The sequence below is a fragment of the Podarcis muralis genome, chromosome 2, assembly GCF_964188315.1.
Source record: "Podarcis muralis chromosome 2, rPodMur119.hap1.1, whole genome shotgun sequence".
Classification (NCBI taxonomy): domain Eukaryota; kingdom Metazoa; phylum Chordata; class Lepidosauria; order Squamata; family Lacertidae; genus Podarcis; species Podarcis muralis.
This window is the reverse complement of record NC_135656.1, coordinates 72998489-73018610: the sequence shown is the minus strand read 5'-3', so window position 1 is coordinate 73018610 and position 20122 is coordinate 72998489. Positions and strand designations below refer to the sequence as shown.

Below are 20122 nucleotides of genomic sequence, written 5' to 3'. Positions count from 1 at the left end.
TTTGTGCAATTTTATGGAGAGTCCAGACAACTTCATAAGCCAGTTGCAATCCTCCCATGTTTTCTTACCTTCCTCTACCTTTTTTAAAAATAAAATAAAAAACCCACAGAAGATCTGCTAAGGAGGGGAAGAACAGAATAGCAGTTCAATCTCTTTGCAGGTATGGATGGTAAAATGTGTGATGGAGGCAGAGTGAGAAGAAATGTTCCCGGGGGAGGTAGATGACATGTTGGGACAGCCTCTCCTCCTCAGCTGCTTGCCATGAATTTCTGGTTTCAGAGCTGTTTCACATCCTGCACCATAAGTCCTTTTTCTCCTGATCTACCAGCTCTCTGCCTTAATTAATTGCTTCCTGTAATGAGGTTCCCTCAACCCACACAGTTCAAATAGTTATTTAATTAGTAGATTACTTTGAAAACATCAGTGCTTACTTCCTAGTACAGATGTGCAGGTGTCTCTGGCTAAAACCCTATAAGGCTGCAATCCATTAACCCTGGACTGCAGTCGGGCACAATTTGTTTTTAATGCAGTTATACTACAGTAGACTGACACAACTAACAAGGAAAAATCAAGGCTATAAATTTTCTTTTCATATTGCAACACTGACTGGATCAGGATATCTGATTAGGTTCCATTGTGAAATTAACTACACTGGAAAAGGGCATTTCCAGGTGAAATCCATGGGACCTACAGCCCAATCCATAATCATGTTAATGCAGAAGATAAGCTGCAACCCTCTTGCCCTGAGCTGCAGGCATTGTCTTTTTTTAAAAAAAAAATATACAACTTTTTAAATTTTTTCAATTGTACTGCTTCAGTAACTGCATACATGTACACAGGTACAAATACAAAATAAGGGGCTAAAATGGCACTGAGAAGCATCTGCTTCAAAATGTCAGAAGAGAAAGTGACGAATGAGGGGAAAGGAGAGGAAACAACAATTCTCACAAAGCTTTGTCTTGCCCATAGTTCCATGCATACAGGCCCCCCAAAAGGACAGACCCCTGAAGTGTGGATGGCTAATGCAATCCTGCTTGTAGTTTACAGCACTAGAGGCCCTCCATCTAGAACAGTGGTTCTCAAAGGGGAGTGGATGGAGTGGATGGCAAGTGTGGCAGAAAGATTCAAGAACAATCAAATAAACATTTCGGTATAGCATAGCATAGCACAGCACAGCATAGCATACTTTCTGGATGTCCCAAGATAATATTATACGGTAGTTATGGTCTATGTTATAGATTAAGCACTGCTAGGAGTTGTTTTTTATTTTCCAATATATCTATTATGAATTAAAAATTTGGTGTGGCATGAGCAAATGTTTATTCTGAAAGAAATGAATTTGAGAAGCACTGATCTAGAAGCATCCACCCACCCACTCACTCATTCATTCATTCATACATACACACAAAATTGGCATTCTCTGAGGAAATATCTATGAGGCCAACAAACTTTTAGTTTCAAACATATTTAGCAAAAAAATCATCCCAGTCCTTTTGGGATGGTAAGAAAGTGTCTTCCACTGGTACACATGAAGAAGATTACAAGCAAAAAGTCCCCACATGTTTCCATCATAACAGTGAATATTTCAAAACCTTGTGCAGAACTTTATACCAGGGATGGGGAAATGGATCTGGTCTGTGGCTGGATCCCTAGCTCCCCAACATCCTCTGGGTCAAAGTTGATAGGTGGGTAGGGATGCCTACTTGTCAATCACCTGATGTCAGAATAATATCAGGTGATCCATGACATGGCACTTTAAAGTTTCCAATTGTTGAGTCTTCAAACCATTGTGCAGAGCTTCCTGCAAGTACAAAAGATCAGTTGATTGTTAATGCTTACAGAGTGCCTGTACAACACTTTGAAGTCCTTAATATCAGATAACAGTCAGGGCTGCAAAGTGCCATGTACAGCCCTCTGAAAGCACTGCCCATCTGCTGATCATCAGTGATTGTGAGAAGAGAAGAGAAGAGAAGAGAAGAGAAGAGAAGAGAAGAGAAGAGAAGAGAAGCCATGCAGATCACTTATTGGCTCAGCCTTGACCTTACTGGACCTATTTCTGACATCATACATGACGTCAAGTTTACGGCAGGTGGGTATGGTTTCTCGTGGACAAAATGGGGAGGCCTGTCAGACCTTATTAGGCCCAATGGTCAAAGATTCCCCACCACTACTTCATACACTCCACTGATCCCGAAAGATAACTGTTGACTTTGCAAAGTCTAAAGGAAAGACGGTATCACAGGTAAATAATACTTAACAGCCAGTGAGAGCAAAAGGATTCAGGCTGCATGATTAATTGGAAATACATAATATAAGATAATGTGTATCACCTTCATAAGGCAAAAGTAGGAGAGGGTTTTACCTAGCAGGCTTAAAACAGAAGACTTGTTACATAGGATCACTCACCTTGATGTATACGTCAAGGGCTGTGTGGACACGGTTCACTGCCAGATGGATGGACAGTGGAGTCGTGTAGGGAAAAGTTGCCATGACAACATGGCTAGGGGCTGGGAAGTTGATGATCTTGAAACCATACTTCAGAAACATGCGCACCACTTCCTCAGATGGCTTCTCTTCTCCTTCACTCAAGATGCTACCCACAAGATAGCGGCATTTCTCTGGATCCACCTTTAAAGAGAAATAAGGGCTGGCATTAGACAACAAAGGGCTTCAAAGGGCTCGTGATACTGTGTTTAAAATAATGGAATAATACCAGTCTTATCATTCAGTGATCCTACTGGCAGCTTAAGGCAGTGGTTCCCAAGCAATGTTCTGGAGAGCCCTAGGGTTTCTCAGAAGCAAACATTTCCCAGCATGATAACTTGCCTACCATTACTGACATTTATGTGCAGCCAAAGAAGAGTCCTTTACAAATTGACCCAGAGCCAAACAACACAGTTTTGAGAACCTTTAAGTCAAGATGGGACTCTGGGTGGTTTATTAAATTGTGCATCCAATTGTCATATTTGCCTGAAAAGGGGGTTGTGGGGAAATTGCAGTCAAATATAACTAGCAAGCTTAGGGCTAGTTAATTCATGAAGGGGTTAAAGGTAAAGGCAAAGGGACCCCTGACCATTAGGTCCAGTTGTGGCCGACTCTGGGGTTGCAGTGCTCATCTCGCTTTACTGGCCGAGGGAGCCGGCGTACAGCTTCTGGGTCATGTGGCCAGCATGACTAAGCCGCTTCTGGCAAACCAGGGCAGCGCACGGAAACGCCGTTTACCTTCCCACCGGAGCGGTACTTATTTATCTACTTGCACTTTGATGTGCTTTCGAACTGCTAAGTTGGCAGGAGCAGGGACCAAGAAACGGGAGCTCACCCCGTCGTGGGGATTTTAACCACCGACCTTCTGATCGGCAAGCCCTAGGCTCTGTGGTTTAACCCACAGCGCCACCCGCGTCCCACATGAAGGGGTTAAGACCACAGACTTATATTCCTAGACTCAGTTAGGACATGGGCCCTCGTCTCCAGAGGGGTTCAACGGGTGCCTGGGAAAGATGCCGGGAAGTGGCACAAGGCAAAGGGCAAGGTGTTGAACTCAAAAAGGGTCTTGTCAGGATGGTTTCAGCAAGAGGGGGTGTGGAGTTTGGAACTTAACTGGTTAAGAAGTTCCCATGATGCCTCAACATTCTGACGTCAGCTTTTAGAAGCTGGGAGGAGTTTCTGTCTCTTCCTCTCTGGTCTTTGAGGGGGAAAGTCGCAGTTTTTCCTCATGGCTGAGGTGAGCCCAGGGGATCCCTGGGGAATGTCGGAATAAAGAACTGAAATGGACAAACCTGGACTCTGTGTGTGTTTGGAAAGGACGTGACAGTTTTTCACCGCTGTGTTTATCTCTGCTAAGGTGTGACTGAGAGCTACCGGACGACGGAGCTGAGTGGCGCAGCTGAGGGAAGCGCGCCGGACCGGGCTGCCATAAATAGCTAATTGAGGACCAATAAATCAATTAGCGGGGTCCCAAAATACCAATTTGCCACAAAGAAAGTAAAGCATCTTTGTTCATTTTCTTTCACTATGTGAACTCAGTGAGATAGGATGTGCCTGAGCTTGCTCGCTACAAACTCAGACCATGTGCTTAGAGCTATTTCACTATATTTTGTATCCCACATTGCTGCTGCATAGAATAACTGTGCATAGAATGACTCTGACCTTTGGAGTTTGTACGGTAAGTAAAGCATTTAAACTTATGAACAGTGTGGTCTGTTCACTGTAAGATGGGTAGAGAGGGGAAGCACTGTAAAAATTGTGAACCGTCCAGAACAAATTTGGGGGGTGTATAGGGGGAGGAGAGGGAGGAGAAGTTCCTCTGTGCAGTTGGAAGTCCTTGCTAAAATGGAACAACTTTGTTGTATGCTACTCTATGCATTTAACATTGTGTGGTTTGGCCCTCAGTTTATGCAGGAATTTGGCAAAGGCCAACTATACCTATTGAGGTATAGTTGGTAACCTATGTGAACTGAGATGGTGACAAGGTTTCCCAAACTTGGGTCTCCAGCTGTTTTGGGACTATAACTCTCATCATCCCTAGCTAGCAGGACAAATTGTCGGGGATGATGGGAACTGTAGTCCAAAAACAGCTGGACACCCAAGTTTGGGAAACCCTGCCTTAGCAGATGCCAAGAGATTTATTGGCAAGACAAATCAATGTTAAAGGTCACTCTGAAAGTTGGCATTTTGGAAACCACTGCTTTAAGAAAGCAAAAGTTATTCTTATTACATTTGTTCAATGCTTTTTACCATCAAAGAAACTTACAAAAGATCAAAATACAGAACTTCTAAAAACCACAATATAGAATAAAACATAATGAGAAACACTTCAACAGAAATATCGAATTGAGTCTGAGGGCTGCTTCACATATTGCATTTTCACCATATACATGCTTCACGCTTGCTGTAAGTGAAAGGCAAGCAAAAGCAAATTAGTTGTTTTTACTGCTGTTTGGTTCTTGAATACTGTCTATTAACCAATAAAAATTCAACCAGTAACTATACGACTAGTATTTATCAATATAGATGGGTTAATTGTGCCATATTACTGTTGCCCTCTGCTACACAAAAATAGCTTTTCACCAACATCATAGGAGGTACAGTCACACAGCCCACAGCCACTAAGTCGAAAAAGTTTGTCCAGCTCTCATTAGTCCTGCATTTAAAAATGATTCTCAGAATAAAGATGGAAAGATCAACTTTAGGAATGTGGTAAAGATGACTCCAAACTTAATTTCAGCCTTGTATTTCCCTTGGAACCTCAGAGTGGCAATGAATAAGAAAGCACATATAAGCATGTGCCGGGTGCCTTTCTTCAAATACACAACATAAACAGCCAGGTACACCTGGGGTTAGGATTAGGAAAAAGGTTTCCCGGTTAGAAGGGATTATGTCAAAAAGGTTTGAGCATTGTCACCACACATTTAGAATATAGTCATGAAAATCATGTGTTTCCATGTTTCATTTGCTCATAGGTAATTTTACTGTAGAATGGATGCTATTTGTCCCCAAGGTTACAATTTTGGATTAGTAGATTCTCACAAGTAGCCACTGCATATGGATTATATGCATTGTAAGGATTTCTGTGTAAACCTTATTTTTGGAGTGATGGAAGACAAAAGTCTATAGAAGTTAAATGAATGTCTATGAATCTAAAAGGCTGGCAGTAGACTCTAGTCTGTCTTGATAAACAAATCAGACCAAACTTAAGAGTCAGATTCTGAAATCTGAAAAATCTTTCTCATTTGAGCAACAGAGAGAATAAGTGCCTCACAGCAACAACTATGCAGAACATAGACATTATCTGGTGGAAGGCTTCATTGACTTCGGTAGTGGCTGATCTATTTGTTACTCAACAATGCCAATTGTAGGAAAGAGACCAATTAAAGCCACTGCCAATTATCTGTCTATTATGAGTGAAGCAACAAGTGAGCAGCAGCAGCTGCTGCCACTGCCAATCCAAAGGTCTTACTGCTCTACCTGCTAGCCAAGGACCATGCTGTGACATTTTAAAAAATATATGCAGACAGACTTTTAAGGAATCTGCCAGCTGAATATTAAAAACAAACCCCTGACATTCTCAGGGCCGTCATCCAGGCCAGCGCTGCCATTTCTGCTGCGTGCTGTGAATGAGTTTTCCTTTTCATTTTACTCATTCAATGACAGGTATAGATCACCATGGTCTTGAAAGCATGTTTTAGATGTTTTTGATGCTTTCCTAAAGGCACTAAAGCCAAGCAAAAGGCCAGGCAGAGGAAGAAGATGCTGTTTGCCAGAGACCAATTCTCCTTACTAAATATGGAAACGTGTGAGTCAAATCAGGTCCCCCTTTTCCCACATCAATAATAAGTATGGAGTTAAAAAGACTGATAATGCAAAGGTACAGTTAAAATACGTGGGGAGGCTTTGGATGGCATTAGACTAAGCCTTTCTCAGAGCAGACCCATTAAAATTAATGACCATAACTAAGTTAGCTCTATTAATGTGCATAGGTCTACTCTGGGGAAAACGTAGATGAATAGCACAACTAATAATTACATACCAGAGGCCTGCAAGAGGGAGAAGATAATATATCACATTTTGCCTTTTTTAACTTTCTCTCCCACACACTCAGGTCTTTGAGGTCAAGCTGCTGGTCATTTGCCCTTTCCCTTCCTTTTAAAACCTTCTACCCCCCCCCCTTTACAGGACATATGGGTACACTGAACACAAGAAGAGCCTGCAGAACCAGGCCAATAGCCCATCCAGTCTAGCATCCTGTTCTCAGTGGCTGAATGGTTGCCTCTGAGAAATCCACAAGCGGGATTAGAGTCCAAGAGCACTGTCCTTTCTGGTGGTTTCCAGCAACTGGTATTCAGAAGCATACTGCCTCTGACTGTGGAGCCAGAGCATAACCACCATGGCTAGTAGCCATCGATAGCTCTCTTCTCCATGAATTTGTCTAATCCTCTTTTAAAGCTATTCAAGTTGGTGGCCATCACTGCCTCCTGTGAGAGTGTGTTCTGTAGTTTAACTATGCACTGCTTGAAGAAGCAGTTGCTTTTCGCTGACCCGAATCTTCCAACATTCAGCTTCACAAGTTCTATTGTTATGAAAGAACTTTGCACTATCCACTTTCTCCATGCCATGAACAATTTCATGAGCTTCTCTCATGTCACCTCTTATTCACCTTTTCTCTAAACCAAAGAGTGCCAAACACTGCAACCTTTCTTCACTGGGGAGTTGCTCCATTCCCTTGATCCCCTTTTCTGAACTTTTTACAACTCTACAATAACTTTTTTGAGGTGAGGTGACCAAAACTGTGCACAATATTCCAAATGTGGTTGCACCATAGATTTGTATAACAGTGTTATGATATGGCCACTTCAATTCCTTTCCTAATGATCCCTAGCATGGCATCTACCTTTCTCAGGGCTGCTACATGTCAACATCTTCTATCTAGCTGTCTGCTATGACCTCAAGGTCTGGTTCCTGGTCCATCACTGCCAGTTCAGACCCCATGAATACATATTTTTAGGATCCACCTTGTTTATGTGATTGTAAGTTGCATTAAAATAATACCGTGTTTTAATGTTGTAAACCACCCTGGGACCTTAAGGTGAAGGGCGAGTAAATAATAATAATAAAGCCACCCACCATCTTCATTTTCTTAGAGTTATCTATATAAATAAGCATATGCAAAGTTTCTGCAGCTTTGTGGTATGGGCTTGTGCCTTAAATCCTTTAAGTACCATACAGAGACACTCCTGTAGACCAATATGCACATCCAGAAAAACTCACTCAAAATCATGCTATCAGGCTTCAAGTTACAAGAAAGAAGATTCCAACTAAACTTCAGGAAGAACTTTCTGACAATAAGAGCTGAACAGACTCCCATGGAAGGTAGTGAACTTGGAGGCTTTTAAGCAGAGGTTGGATGGCCATCTGTCATGGATGCTTTAGTTGCGATTCCTGCATTGCAGGAAGCTGGACTAGATGACCCTCGGGGTCCCTCCCAACTACAAATCTATGATTCTATAAGTCCCTTCTTATAGTAGATACCTGCCTAGCTTCAGTTGACCTCAGATGTTGTTCCTGTAAGAGATGGCAATACTTATAGTACACAAACTTTGGAACTATTAAAAAAAGGTAAGAATCACTCCTCTAAATGGAGACTAGAACAAGTAACCAGTACAGATTAGAATGTTATCTTCTGGATTACTGTACTGTTCAACCATCCAAACACTTTTAGAGCTGCTCCACATATTGCCTGTTACAGTAGCTTCTTTTCAAGAAAGGGTACACCTGGTTAAAGACACTCCAAGGTACCAGATGCCCAGAACAAACCATAATCTGGCCTAGATATAAAATGCACTCCTTCACTCTATTATATGAGCCAGACTGAACTGTGTTCCAACAATACAGTCTACCAAAAGATATAGCAGGATGATACAATAAAACACTCAATAGTTTAGCAAGCTGAAAAGAAGAAGAAAAAATTGGTCTATTCAAAGGTAATTTAAAGATAAACATAACTTTTAAAGATCTGTGCTGTATTATTGCAGTTCCATTTTTCAGGACCAGTATATTAAGAAGTGAAATAATGTCACCATAAACTACACTGATATCCTGCATTTATAGATTAGAAAAGAAGGCTATTTATTCAGACATGCAAGATGGAAGTGGTAATAGCAAGAATGACATCCAGGCATTCTGTCACCCACTCAACAGATACACCTGCCTCTTATATCTGTACAGAAATATCCCCTTTGGCAATTTGTCAGAGTATGTATGTGAAAAATGAGTGGTTAAAGTATTCACCAAGGAGTCAAGCTTGAGGGAATCAGACAAAACAAACCATCCATTTGCTTCTGTAATCCTTCTATAACCCTTATGAAACTGCTTAGTAGAAACACACCTCACATCACTCATGCCAGAAAGGCAATCCAATCTAACTCTCATGAGCCATGGGAATAGTAGTCAGGGATGTAGGGCTTAGAGGCATAGTAGAGTAACTTTAAAGCAGAGTAAATTGAAGTCTAACCAGAGGATTTGCCCAGCAGTAACCTAACCTGCAACCAATATGTATATATTCCCAAAATATTTGGGGGCTTGGACACACACACACACACACACACTCACACACTCACACACATTTAATATGTGCCTGCAGCAGTTTACATTCCGATTTAATTTGCATAGTTCACATGACGGTTTCCCTCTGTAAATTCAGGTTCACCCGATATGGTGATAATCCAATCAGTTGGGAGCCACTGGGCTCCAAGGCACTTCACTCGACATGTCACAGACTATTTGGTGTTTGGGGATGGGTCGATCAACGGTCACTTTCTGCCATTCCCCTTTCCATGTCTACTATGTCCACAATGCTTTCACTCTTTTTTGGGCTGTGCTTGTAACTATTTCCAGTGTACTCCTGAACAAGGAATCCCACTCCCCTTTAATCCCTCAGATTTGCACAAAACCAGAAAACTGCACAAGCAAATCTTACAAAGTTACCCTGTTCGACATGAAACACTCCTACAGCAAGTAGCATATACCCTGCATCAAATTCTCAGAGAGCAACCCTACACACCAAGGTGTTTTACTTTCCAGCTCAAAAGCTCTGGTCTCCTTTTCCATTTAACTGCAAAATTGGCACCAAACCTTCTCTGCCCCCAAACCGAGCTCGGCGGGCACTCCAAAATCTGATGGATATTGTATTTCAAATGTTAGAGTGAGATTCTCAGCTGTCAGGAAAGCATCTCTGGTCATAAAGGACCACAGAGATTATTTTTGTTAGTGTTCCTGGCTGTTTCATCAGTTGGCCATTCACGCTGACCGAGATTGCCAAACTAATAACAACATTCACCTTGAAGTTCTTAACAGAAGCCAAAGTAGTTTAGCTTCAAATACATTCAAGCTGCAGGTACGAGACACAGAAGCATGGATATGCTTATCACTCAATAAGAATAGCCTACTGGATCAAACCAACGGTCTGTCTAGTCCAGTATACTGTTCTCACAGTTGCCAGGTAGATGCCTGTGGGAAACCAGCAAGCGGAATATGAGCATAAGAGCATTCTCCCCTCCCATGGTTTCTAGCAACTGGTATTCAGAAGCACTGCTGCCTCCAAATGTGGCTGTAGAGAATAGTTATCATGGCTAGAAGCCATCTATTAGCCCTCTCCTCCATGAATTTGTCTAATCCTCTTTTAAAACCATCCAAGTTGGTGGCCATCACTGCCTCTTAGGGGAGCCAGTTCCATAGCTGGACTATGCAAAGCGCGAAGAAGTACTTTCATTTATCTGTCCTGAATCTTCCAGCATTCAGCTTCATGGGATGTTCAAAGGCTCTAACATGATAAGAAAAAGAAAAAACCCCTCTCTCTATACACTTTCTCCATGCCATACATAATTTCATAAACTTCCATTGTTTTGCCTCTTACTCACCTTTTCTCTAAACCAAAGAATCCCAAACGCTGCAACCTTTCTTCACAGTGGAGTTGTTTTATCCCTTTGATAATTTGGGCTGCCTTTTTCTGAACCTTTTCCAACTCTACAATATCTTTTTTTGAGGTCGGGTGACCAGAACTGTACATAGCACTCCAAATGTGGTCTCAACAAAAATAGACTTTGCATCAAGTTCTGTCCCTGCTGAGGTCTGCAGCGTGGTTCAAAGTATTTCCAAGTTACCAACATTCTCAAATTGTCAATGTACAAAACGCTGCTTGCTCAGTACACATTTTTAAACTGTTAGCATATCCTTTTCACAAAAAGGAAACATTTACGCTTCCCATCAATGAAAGCCAATATACTTTGATCAAACAAGAAGCGCAAAGGTCCAACTTCCAATGACTCTCTTCTAACCAATTCTATAAATCTTTGAGAAAGGGCTGACTGTTTGCAAAGTGGATGCTGCTATTTGAACCACCCTTGACAGTATATGTGATTCTCTCAAATCCTTCCTTTGAAAGTGGTGTTATATTTCATAATTGTGGGGCGAATATAACTACATTAGTCAAGTTTGCTGATTTTAACGAGTCTGCTCAGAGTATGACTTAGTTGCATCCTACCTCTGAGTGAAAACAGCCTCAATTTTATAAATTCAAGAGCTATATGTACAGCGTTGGACGCGGGTGGTGCTGTGGGTAAAACCACAGTGCCTAGGACTTGCCGATCGTATGGTCGCCGGTTCGAATCCCCGCAGCGGGGTGAGCTCCCGTCTTTCGGTCTCAGCTCCTGCCCACCTAGCAGTTCAAAAGCACCATTAAAAGTGCAAGTAGATAAATAGGTACCGCTTTATAGCGGGAAGGTAAACGGCTTTCCGTGTGCTGCTCTGGTGCAGGCTCGCTAGAGCAGCGATGTCACACTGGCCACGTGACCCGAAAGTGTCTGCGGACGGCGCCGGCTCCCGGCCTCTAGAGTGAGACGAGCGCACAACCCTAGAGTCTGACAAGACTGGCCCATATGGGCAGGGGTACCTTTACCTTTTACCTTTATGTACAGTGTAGCTCATAGTCATAGCCTGCCTTAGGGGATGTGCTTTTTTTATCCTCACAACAAATCTGTGAGCTGAGAGATGCTGAATGGCCCAAGCTCACCCAAGAGCTTCAACACTGAGTGGGAATCTGAACCTAGGACTCCCAGTTCAAACCTCTACCACATAACACATTCACTATAAGTTACTCTTGTAGTAGCATGCATGATGTGCCTGTTTTATGTAAGAAAACTAGAATATCTGCTTTTTGTGCAGATTTGCAGAAACTAAGGTCTCATCTACACTTCCACTTGCCTCATTGCTTTCCCCCAGGAAAACCCACAATTTACCACTGAATTGAAGTAAACGTCAATTGGGCTTTCTCTGTATTGACATTTGCTTCAATTTAGTGTTAAAGTGCAGGTTATTCAGGGGGAAACTGTGGAGCAAAGGCAAAACTGCTTGGACCAGTGCCGAGAAAGCACAGGACAAGCGGAAAACCACCCAGACCCATGCTTTCTAAGCACAGGACAGGTGGAAGTGTGGACAAGCTCCAACTATGCCTGAGTTTGTCTCTTTAGTACAGCATCCAACTCTTCTCCTACAATTGTTTGTCTTTAAAAACATTAGCAATCTCTGCAGGGTTTAGAAGAGGAAATTCTCTAGTGCAGTGATAGCCAATGGACTACAACTTCCATCATCCCTGACCATTGGCCATGGTATCTGGGGCTGATGGCAGCTCAGAGTTCAATAATATCTGGAGGGCACCACATTCTAGTGTTTCAGAGAATACTCTGGGTACAAAAACAAGTACTGTTTGCTATATCCAAAAAGATGATGAACAGGAAGTATGAATGTTTATTACCTGAGCTAAAATCACTTGCGTCCCTTATGGGGGCTGTAACATACACCACTCAGTAGTTATAAAGAGAAACTCTACCACACATATACCCAGCAGAAGTTATATAGTTTTATCCCCACCACTTTCCATTCACCTGTAGTCATACAACAAATTTGAGAAAAGGCAAATATGCTTTAAATCAGAGGTGGGAACAAGCCACAATTCCTTGGAGGTAATCTGTTGGGGGCCACATGCCAACAGTGGGTGTGGTCATCTCACTTTCTCTTCCATTATCTACCCCAGGCTTCCTCAACCTTGGCCATCCAGATGTTTTGAGACTACAATTCCCATCAACCCTGACCACTGGTCCTGCTAACTAGGGATCATGGGAGTTGTAGGCCAAAAACATCTGGAGGGCCGAGGTTGAGGAAGCCTGATTTACCCCCTTTTCTTGCTCTCTTTCTGAAATTTTGTCATCTATTATTTTGTGATGTCACATTCACTCTGAAAAGGGCATTTCTCTTCCTATCCATTCTTCCACCTCTACAGTCTCACCTCACAAAAACATGGCATGAAGTGAAAGTGAGTCCTCCAGAAAGCAAAAAATATCTATAGTGCCCAGAGAGCCACATAAAACAAGGCCACAGGTGTCCAACTACTGTTTTATATAGATAAGCTCCAACTTATATAACTATTAGACCTGTGGACTGTGGACTGACAGAAATAGAATAGAGCAGGAAGCACTCACAATTAAAAGGCTATAAAATGAAAAGAACAAATCCTTTGGGCTTGAACTATACAGCCACAGCTCTGTGGTTGGTGCCCAACAGTTCCCTATTGGGGGTTGTGCATACAGCAGAAACTGAAAAGAACAGAGTATCATTGCAGCATTCCTTGAGCCTTTGACTTCTCAAGCTTCTAGAGTTTTCCTTGTGTCAACTTCGGAAATAAATTGTATTAAAGAATAAATGTTGTCAATCCATAAAATGCCAGCCTTGAAGTGGCTCTCTTATGAAAATGCCCCAGACATCAGTATGTGGATCAAATGGAGTGAGAATTCCTGGGGAAAATGGTGCATTTAGCCGTGGTGGGTGTGGTTGTGTGTCTGAGGAAAGATGTTTTCCAGCCCAAGCCCCATTTCCTCACAGCTTCAAGAATCCAGAGAGAGGGAGAGATTGGGGCTTGAATCCCCATTCTGAGCCTCATTCCTTCCCCCTTTATGTCCTAGGTTAAATGCCCCCTTACTGCTTCAGCAAACCGCTTTCTATTTTCCAGATGTGGCTGCCTTGGACGCCTGCTTACATGCTACATTCTGCAGTCAACATTCTTGGGCAGCATGAGCCCAATAGCCAGGGCCACATTTAGAATCACAGATTCATAGAGTTGGAAGGGATACCCAATGGCCACCTAGTCCAACCCCCTGCAATGGAGGAGGCTCTTTGGGGAGAGGGTGTTGGAGCTTTGGTCTTCAACCCTTACTGTTTGTTAGGCACAACTCGCCCTATTTCTCTTTTGCCTTTGAGTCATGCCTGCAGACCAAATGGGGCACTTTGGGGGTGTTTTCCCCACAACTAGCCAATATAACAAATGGAAATGCAAAGCCAAAACTCTTAACCATGTCTGAAGTCAGTTTGCAACCAATTAGAGCACAGAGCCTCTGCTTCAACAGACTTCAGGAAAATGCAGTGCTTTGTCTTTGTATTTGGCTGTTATTATCAAGGTCTAAAGAATTCCTCTGAGCTGCACCAACTACACCTGGGGAAATGAGGCCAGAGGCCCCAGGCAAACTATTCACTTAGTCACTTCAGAGTGATACTGCTCCTAGGAGCTCATCTATCTGTATTAAATGGGTTGACAAATGGCTTGAGGGAGCACCAAAGAGAAACAATGTTCGCAGGATGAGTTCACATGTGAAAGAGGGAAAGATAGGGGAGACGCACACATTAGAAAGGAGTGTGTGGCCAACTGTGAAGACAGCCTGGGTAACAGAGGAGAACCAATTGTTCACACAAGCCGATCAAGGCAAGGATTTGCAGATCAATCTAGAAATGTACAGGGAGGGTGTTATGCAATCACTTTAAGCAGTCATCCATCAAGCACCTGGCATTCCTTTCTCTCTCCCTCTCTGCCATTTACCACATCCAAGCAACCTGGACTAATCTATAAATTAACAGACAACACAGACAACATGCACTTTATGATAAACTGCTTCTCATGTCTGCTTCTATTTGCCTATGGCTGCCATTTCACTTTCTGTCCCTTGCCTGGGCATACTGTAGCTAGGATGTAGCAGCAAATTCCTGAAATCCCCTTGTATTTTAGAAGGGAGTAGAAGAAGCCCTCATTCATCCCAGTGCACCCCAAGACACAGATACTAAGTGTAGCTTTTACTTTGTGGGTACTAGGACCTCTGATCAATCTCTAGACTTTGCAAACACATCTTAGCCTGAGCTACCAAAAAATAAAAAGTATTGGGCTCAGCATACATAGCCCAATAAGTATGCATATAATTTATATGGCATTTTTGAGTGCTCAATAGCTCCATAATAAACTCACAACCTTTACTTTACAACAACCCTGTATGATAAACCAATGTTATTCCCCATATTGCAGACGGGGGGAGAGGGGCACTAAGGTTTAAAAATACCGTATTTACATGAAACTAATGCACCGCCTCAGCGCCTAGGACTTGCCGATCGAAAGGTCGGCGGTTCGAATCCCCGCGGCGGGGTGCGCTCCCGTTGCTCGGTCCCAGCGCCTGCCAACCTAGCAGTTCGAAAGCACCCCCGGGTGCAAGTAGATAAATAGGGACCGCTTTCTAGCGGGAAGGTAAACGGCGTTTCCGTGTGCGGCTCTGGCTCGCCAGAGCAGCAATGTCACGCTGGCCACGTGACCCGGAAGTGTCTCCAGACTCAGCCTCTTGAGTGAGATGGGCGCACAACCCCAGAGTCTGGCAAGACTGGCCCGTACGGGCAGGGGTACCTTTACCTTTACCTTAATGCACCATTGAATCTAATGCACACCTCAATTTTCCAAACCTTGAAACCAAAAAAGTATTTGCTGGCGCTGTCAAATCCAATGCACACACTCATTTCTGTGATGTAATTTGGCCAAAAATGGTGTGCATTACATTCAAGTAAATATGGTAGTGGCTTGCCTAAGATCCAAGGTCAGTTCATGGATAAGATGACATTTGAACCTGTGACTCCCCAGCTAAAGCACCTCCCAACTCACAACCACCCTTCTACACCAAACTAGGCTTCAACTATCCTCTCTTAACATACTTCTACTGTGCAGAATATTTTGTTCTTCCCTGTCTTCACACCCACGCCACATAGATATGCACTTTGATGCTACAGCATGGGGTTTCCCTCCCCACCCACTGTGAAAAAGAAGTAAATAAACGGACAGAAAAGTCTATTGGTCTATTGGTAGAAACAATGATGTGCTCTGTAGAGGGAAGAAAAAATTAGAACAGCACATTGCTGCCACCATGTGTCCATAATACAGCTTTCAATGAAGCATTTTCTTACTGTCAGAAAACATGAATTCTATGCATACAAATCATAATCTGGTTATTAAACAGAACTCAGAAACTAATTATTAAACATTATTAGATGCCATGCTAACTAGATTTAGAGTTGAATTGCAACTTACTTTTTTATAATCACCCATCATCAAGTAAATCATACGGCAATAAAATACAAAACAAGATAAATACCATAACCCTTTTCAGTGGATTTTAATCAATAAAAAAAAATGTATAATTCATTGCAATACAGCAGCAGATCAATACAAAACACCAGCACAAAACATTAAGATGTCCCAAAAGCCCAGGTGAATAAGAGAGCCTTAAAATGAGGATAATTGACACAACTCCAGGGGAAAGGAGTTTCACCAAATGGGTTAGTGCCACCATAGAAAGGTCCCTCTTCCAAGTCCCCTGCACAATATACAATGCACATCATTGGGACCACAGGAAGGGCCTCCCTTTCACACCACCTGAAAGGCCTCAGCTGGAAGATATAGGAAGAGATTCTCCTTCAAGTATCTGGAACCCAAGACATTTAGGGTTTTATAAGTCAAAATCAACACCCCAAACTGGACTTGAAAACATATCAAGCATCCAACACAGATAATGTAGAGTTGATGTAATGTGGCTCCAATTTGATGCACCATTTGGTTACCCTAGGAGCAACATTCTGTATCAACGACAGCTTCCAAATCATCTCCAAAGGTAGCCCTACATAGACTGCATTATAGTAAACCACACAGAAGCTTTAGCTAGCAACAGGCATTTCTTGCCATTGTGGCCACTTGGACTTCAAGTGATGGTGATGGATTCAGGAGTACCTTCAACAGGAGTGCAACCCCATCCACAATAGGCTGCCTCCCACTTCCCAAACACAAAAACCACCCACCAATAGTGCATTTGTCTTGGCAGGATTTACAGCCACTGGTTCAGCACTTGCACAGTCACACCTGATTCAAATGGTATGCAGAGAGAGAGCTGGTATCATCCCATCCCATCACTCAAACCAAGAGACGCTCCCCTTCAAATACCTCCACTGGCTCCACCTTCTGCATCAAGCACAAATTCATTGTCGCTATCTTTAAAGCATGTTGTAGTCTTATCCTACTCTATCTTTTAATCTTACTACTTTTCACTCAAGCATTCACATAAGCATCTCATTGCTCTCAACAGCAACCCAGTAAGGAAGGCCAATTTTATTACGCTCATACTGCAGATGGGGAATTGTGGCTGACCACGGCTACTTGTTATGGGGAAGCATCACAGAACAACTAATGAAGTGGAGGGACATGTGAACATTTCAGCCAAAGGAGACATAGAGACAGTTGGAGAAACTGCAAGAAAACTAGCACCTTATCCCCTCTATGTATGGGCTCATATTTCCTGTTTGAAAAATTATTATTTTTATTTAAATAATAATAAAAATTAGAAAGCAGCAGAAACTGAACTATAGAGAGAGGACATTTTTTTTCTTAAAAGAAAAGGCAGAAAAATAATGTCCTACAGGGAAGAGCCATTATTTTGTTTGGCAAACACATATGTGAATTTAGCAGGCAATATTACATTTCAGCTTCAGTAGCAAACACTACAGGATCAAAGTGATTCCTCAAGGCTTATCCACACTTACCATATTTTTCGCCCTATAGGACACACTTTTCCCCCTCCAAAAATGAAAGGAAAATGTGTGTGCGTCCTATGGGGCGATGCAGGCTTTCGACCCCTCTCGCTCTCCAGGCTTCAGGAAGCTATCCGCAGCGGAGCACACCCCAGGCTTCGGGCAGATGTACGCAAGCGTTGGGAGCCCGGCGGGAGTTCCCGCCGGGCTCCCAAGGCTTGCGGACAGCAGCCTGTAGCAGCCTGCAGCCCAAAGCCAGGGGTGCGCTCCACAGTGCACCCTGGGCTTCGGGCAACCATCCGCAAGCCTTCTGAGCTCTGCAGCTGGGGGAGGGAATAATTTCCCCCCCTTAATTTCCCCCCCAAAAAACTAGGTGCGCCCTATAGGGCGAAAAATACAGTACCTTTCCTCTGCACTTTCCAGGCACGGTCCATGCTTTAAAGTTCCATGTCCATGCTCCAGAGCTTTCCCCACAAAATCCACTCTTTACCACTGAATCGGAGCAAACAGCAATCCACAGAAAATTTGAGTTGCTGTTTGTTGCACTTCAGTTTTTTAAAGAGTGGGTTTTCACAGGAAAAGCTCTGGGGTGAAGAAAAGAGCGCTTGGACATGGAGCCTTTAAAGCACAGACCTCTGCCTGGAAAGCACAGGGCAACAGGAAAATGTGGGGAAGCCCTTAGTTTAGGCACTACAGCATATTCATATCTCCACTAGGTGGTGACCAAGATCAACAATCAAGATCACAGAAACTTTATCATAAGTAAGTTTAATTTTTTATTTTATTTCATCTCTCCCAAAATGCTAGTTCTCTTTGCAAAAGTCCAAGCATATTATAAAAAAGTTACTTAGAGATGATTCTCCCAGGTACTCAATGCTTATTTTACCTCCGTATGATTCCTGTGTTTTGCTTTCTTTCACAGTTATTAAAAATAGAACATATTCCCATGTGCCTCTCTCTATGGCACAGAGCTTCATGGGTAGCCCTGGAAACCCAGCTTACCCAAGAGCCTGCTCCAGAAGTGACAAAGAAGGCCCTGTTCTATTTTGAAGGTTTGCTCCTATTAAAGTCTATTCCTCAGGTCCAAGGGAGTGCCATTCAATCTCTTTTGGGGTAGCTGGACTAAGGTCAAAAGTCAAAAAGAAAGTCTTTATGGTGTCATGGTCACCCTACTGGTCTTGGGATGGAAGAAAGCAGAGAACAATTCCTGGATTATAAACTGCTGCAACTCTAGTCTCAGCTTCACTATAATGTAACACTAAGGAGGAAGGCATAAAAAGAAACAGATTCCTGAACCTCACAGGTGACAAAGTCATTACATTGTTAACTACCCAAAACTATACCAATAATTCAGGCAACACCAATTATTATTATTATAGGCTGGTTGAAGAGTGTGCAACCAACACTGCTGCCTAAAAGAGAAGGAGAGTTGCTTAGCAGGCTCCCAGAGTAGCTATAAACAATGACATCTCCTGGGACACAGGCTTCAGAACTATGTACAAAATACCTTCTAGGGGAACAGTGGATATGATCTTCACTGCTCGACAGTTTCAAGAAAAATGCAGAGAGCAAAACCAACCCCTATATAGGGCATTTATTGACCTAAGGCCTCAACACTGTAAATCGTACTGCCCTTTTGAAAATGGGCTGCCCAGATAAATTTTTTAACGTCCTTCGGCTCCCCCATGATAATATGACAGCAACAATCACACATAACAATGGCTCTCAAAGTGAACCATTCACAGTGGGATCAGGCATTAAACAGGGATGTGCTATTGCCCCAACTCTATTTATTATCTTCATATCATGATCCTACACATAGAACACACCACACCTGCTCAACTGGATACTTTCTGAAAGCAGCAGCAAATACATTCCAGAGAAAAAATAAATCAAAGCAGCACCTAACAGAGAGGCAGTGGGGGGAGGCTGATGGAAGTTGGAGTCCAACAACATCTAGACTGGGTCTGCCACTTCCCAAGGTTTCAAGGGTCTGCACTGGACCAGGTATCAAGAATGGAAAAATCTCATCCCTTCCTGGTACCTTAGGAATAAACAAACCTCACCCTGTAAGGTCCAATGTGATCCACATTTGAGCAGTGAGCAGTAACAAAGGATGGTTTGTAGGTTTTGCCATCATATTTCTCCTTCAGGTAGCCATAGCCAATCAGATATCCTCCATCAGCTGGACAGGACTGGTGAGAGTTGCAATCGAAAACATCTGGAGGACACCATGTTAGAGAAGGCTGTCTTACATCTTACAGGAAGTCCCAGTATTCCTGGTCTGGTGCTTTAGGGTGACAACAGAAATTAAAAGCAGTGCCCCCAACATAAAAATACTATCTTCTGCAGGGTGTTGTATAACCCTCTAACTCAGGGGTCAGCAAACTTTTTCAGCAGGGGGCTGATCCACTGTCCCTCAGACCTTGTGGGGGGCCGGACAATTTTTTTTTTGGGGGGTGAACAAATTCCTATGCCCCACAAATAACCCAGAGATGCATTTTAAATAAAAGCACACATTCTACTCATGTAAAAACACGCTGATTCCCGATTAGAAGGCGATTGGGCTGGATCCGCCCCCTGAGCCTTAGTTTGCCTACCCATGATCTAACTGTTCTGACCCAGAGGTGGGGGTACACACATTGCCTCTCTTTTGGCCAAGTGTTCTCAACCAAGAAAATTGTTAATGTTTGCC

General features: G+C 42.9%; 1 protein-coding gene across 4 annotated transcripts in view; it reads right to left on the bottom strand.

Moving 5' to 3' along the window:
• The window catches only part of TEX264 (testis expressed 264, ER-phagy receptor), a 158939-nt gene that overhangs the window by 105302 nt on the left and 33515 nt on the right, over window positions 1-20122 (bottom strand). For all 4 annotated transcript variants that reach the window (XM_077924774.1, XM_077924777.1, XM_077924776.1 and 1 more), the window contains one exon: window positions 2407-2628. In XM_077924774.1, the coding sequence (XP_077780900.1) occupies window positions 2407-2628 (222 nt within the window). The remainder of the gene's footprint in view (window positions 1-2406; window positions 2629-20122) is intronic.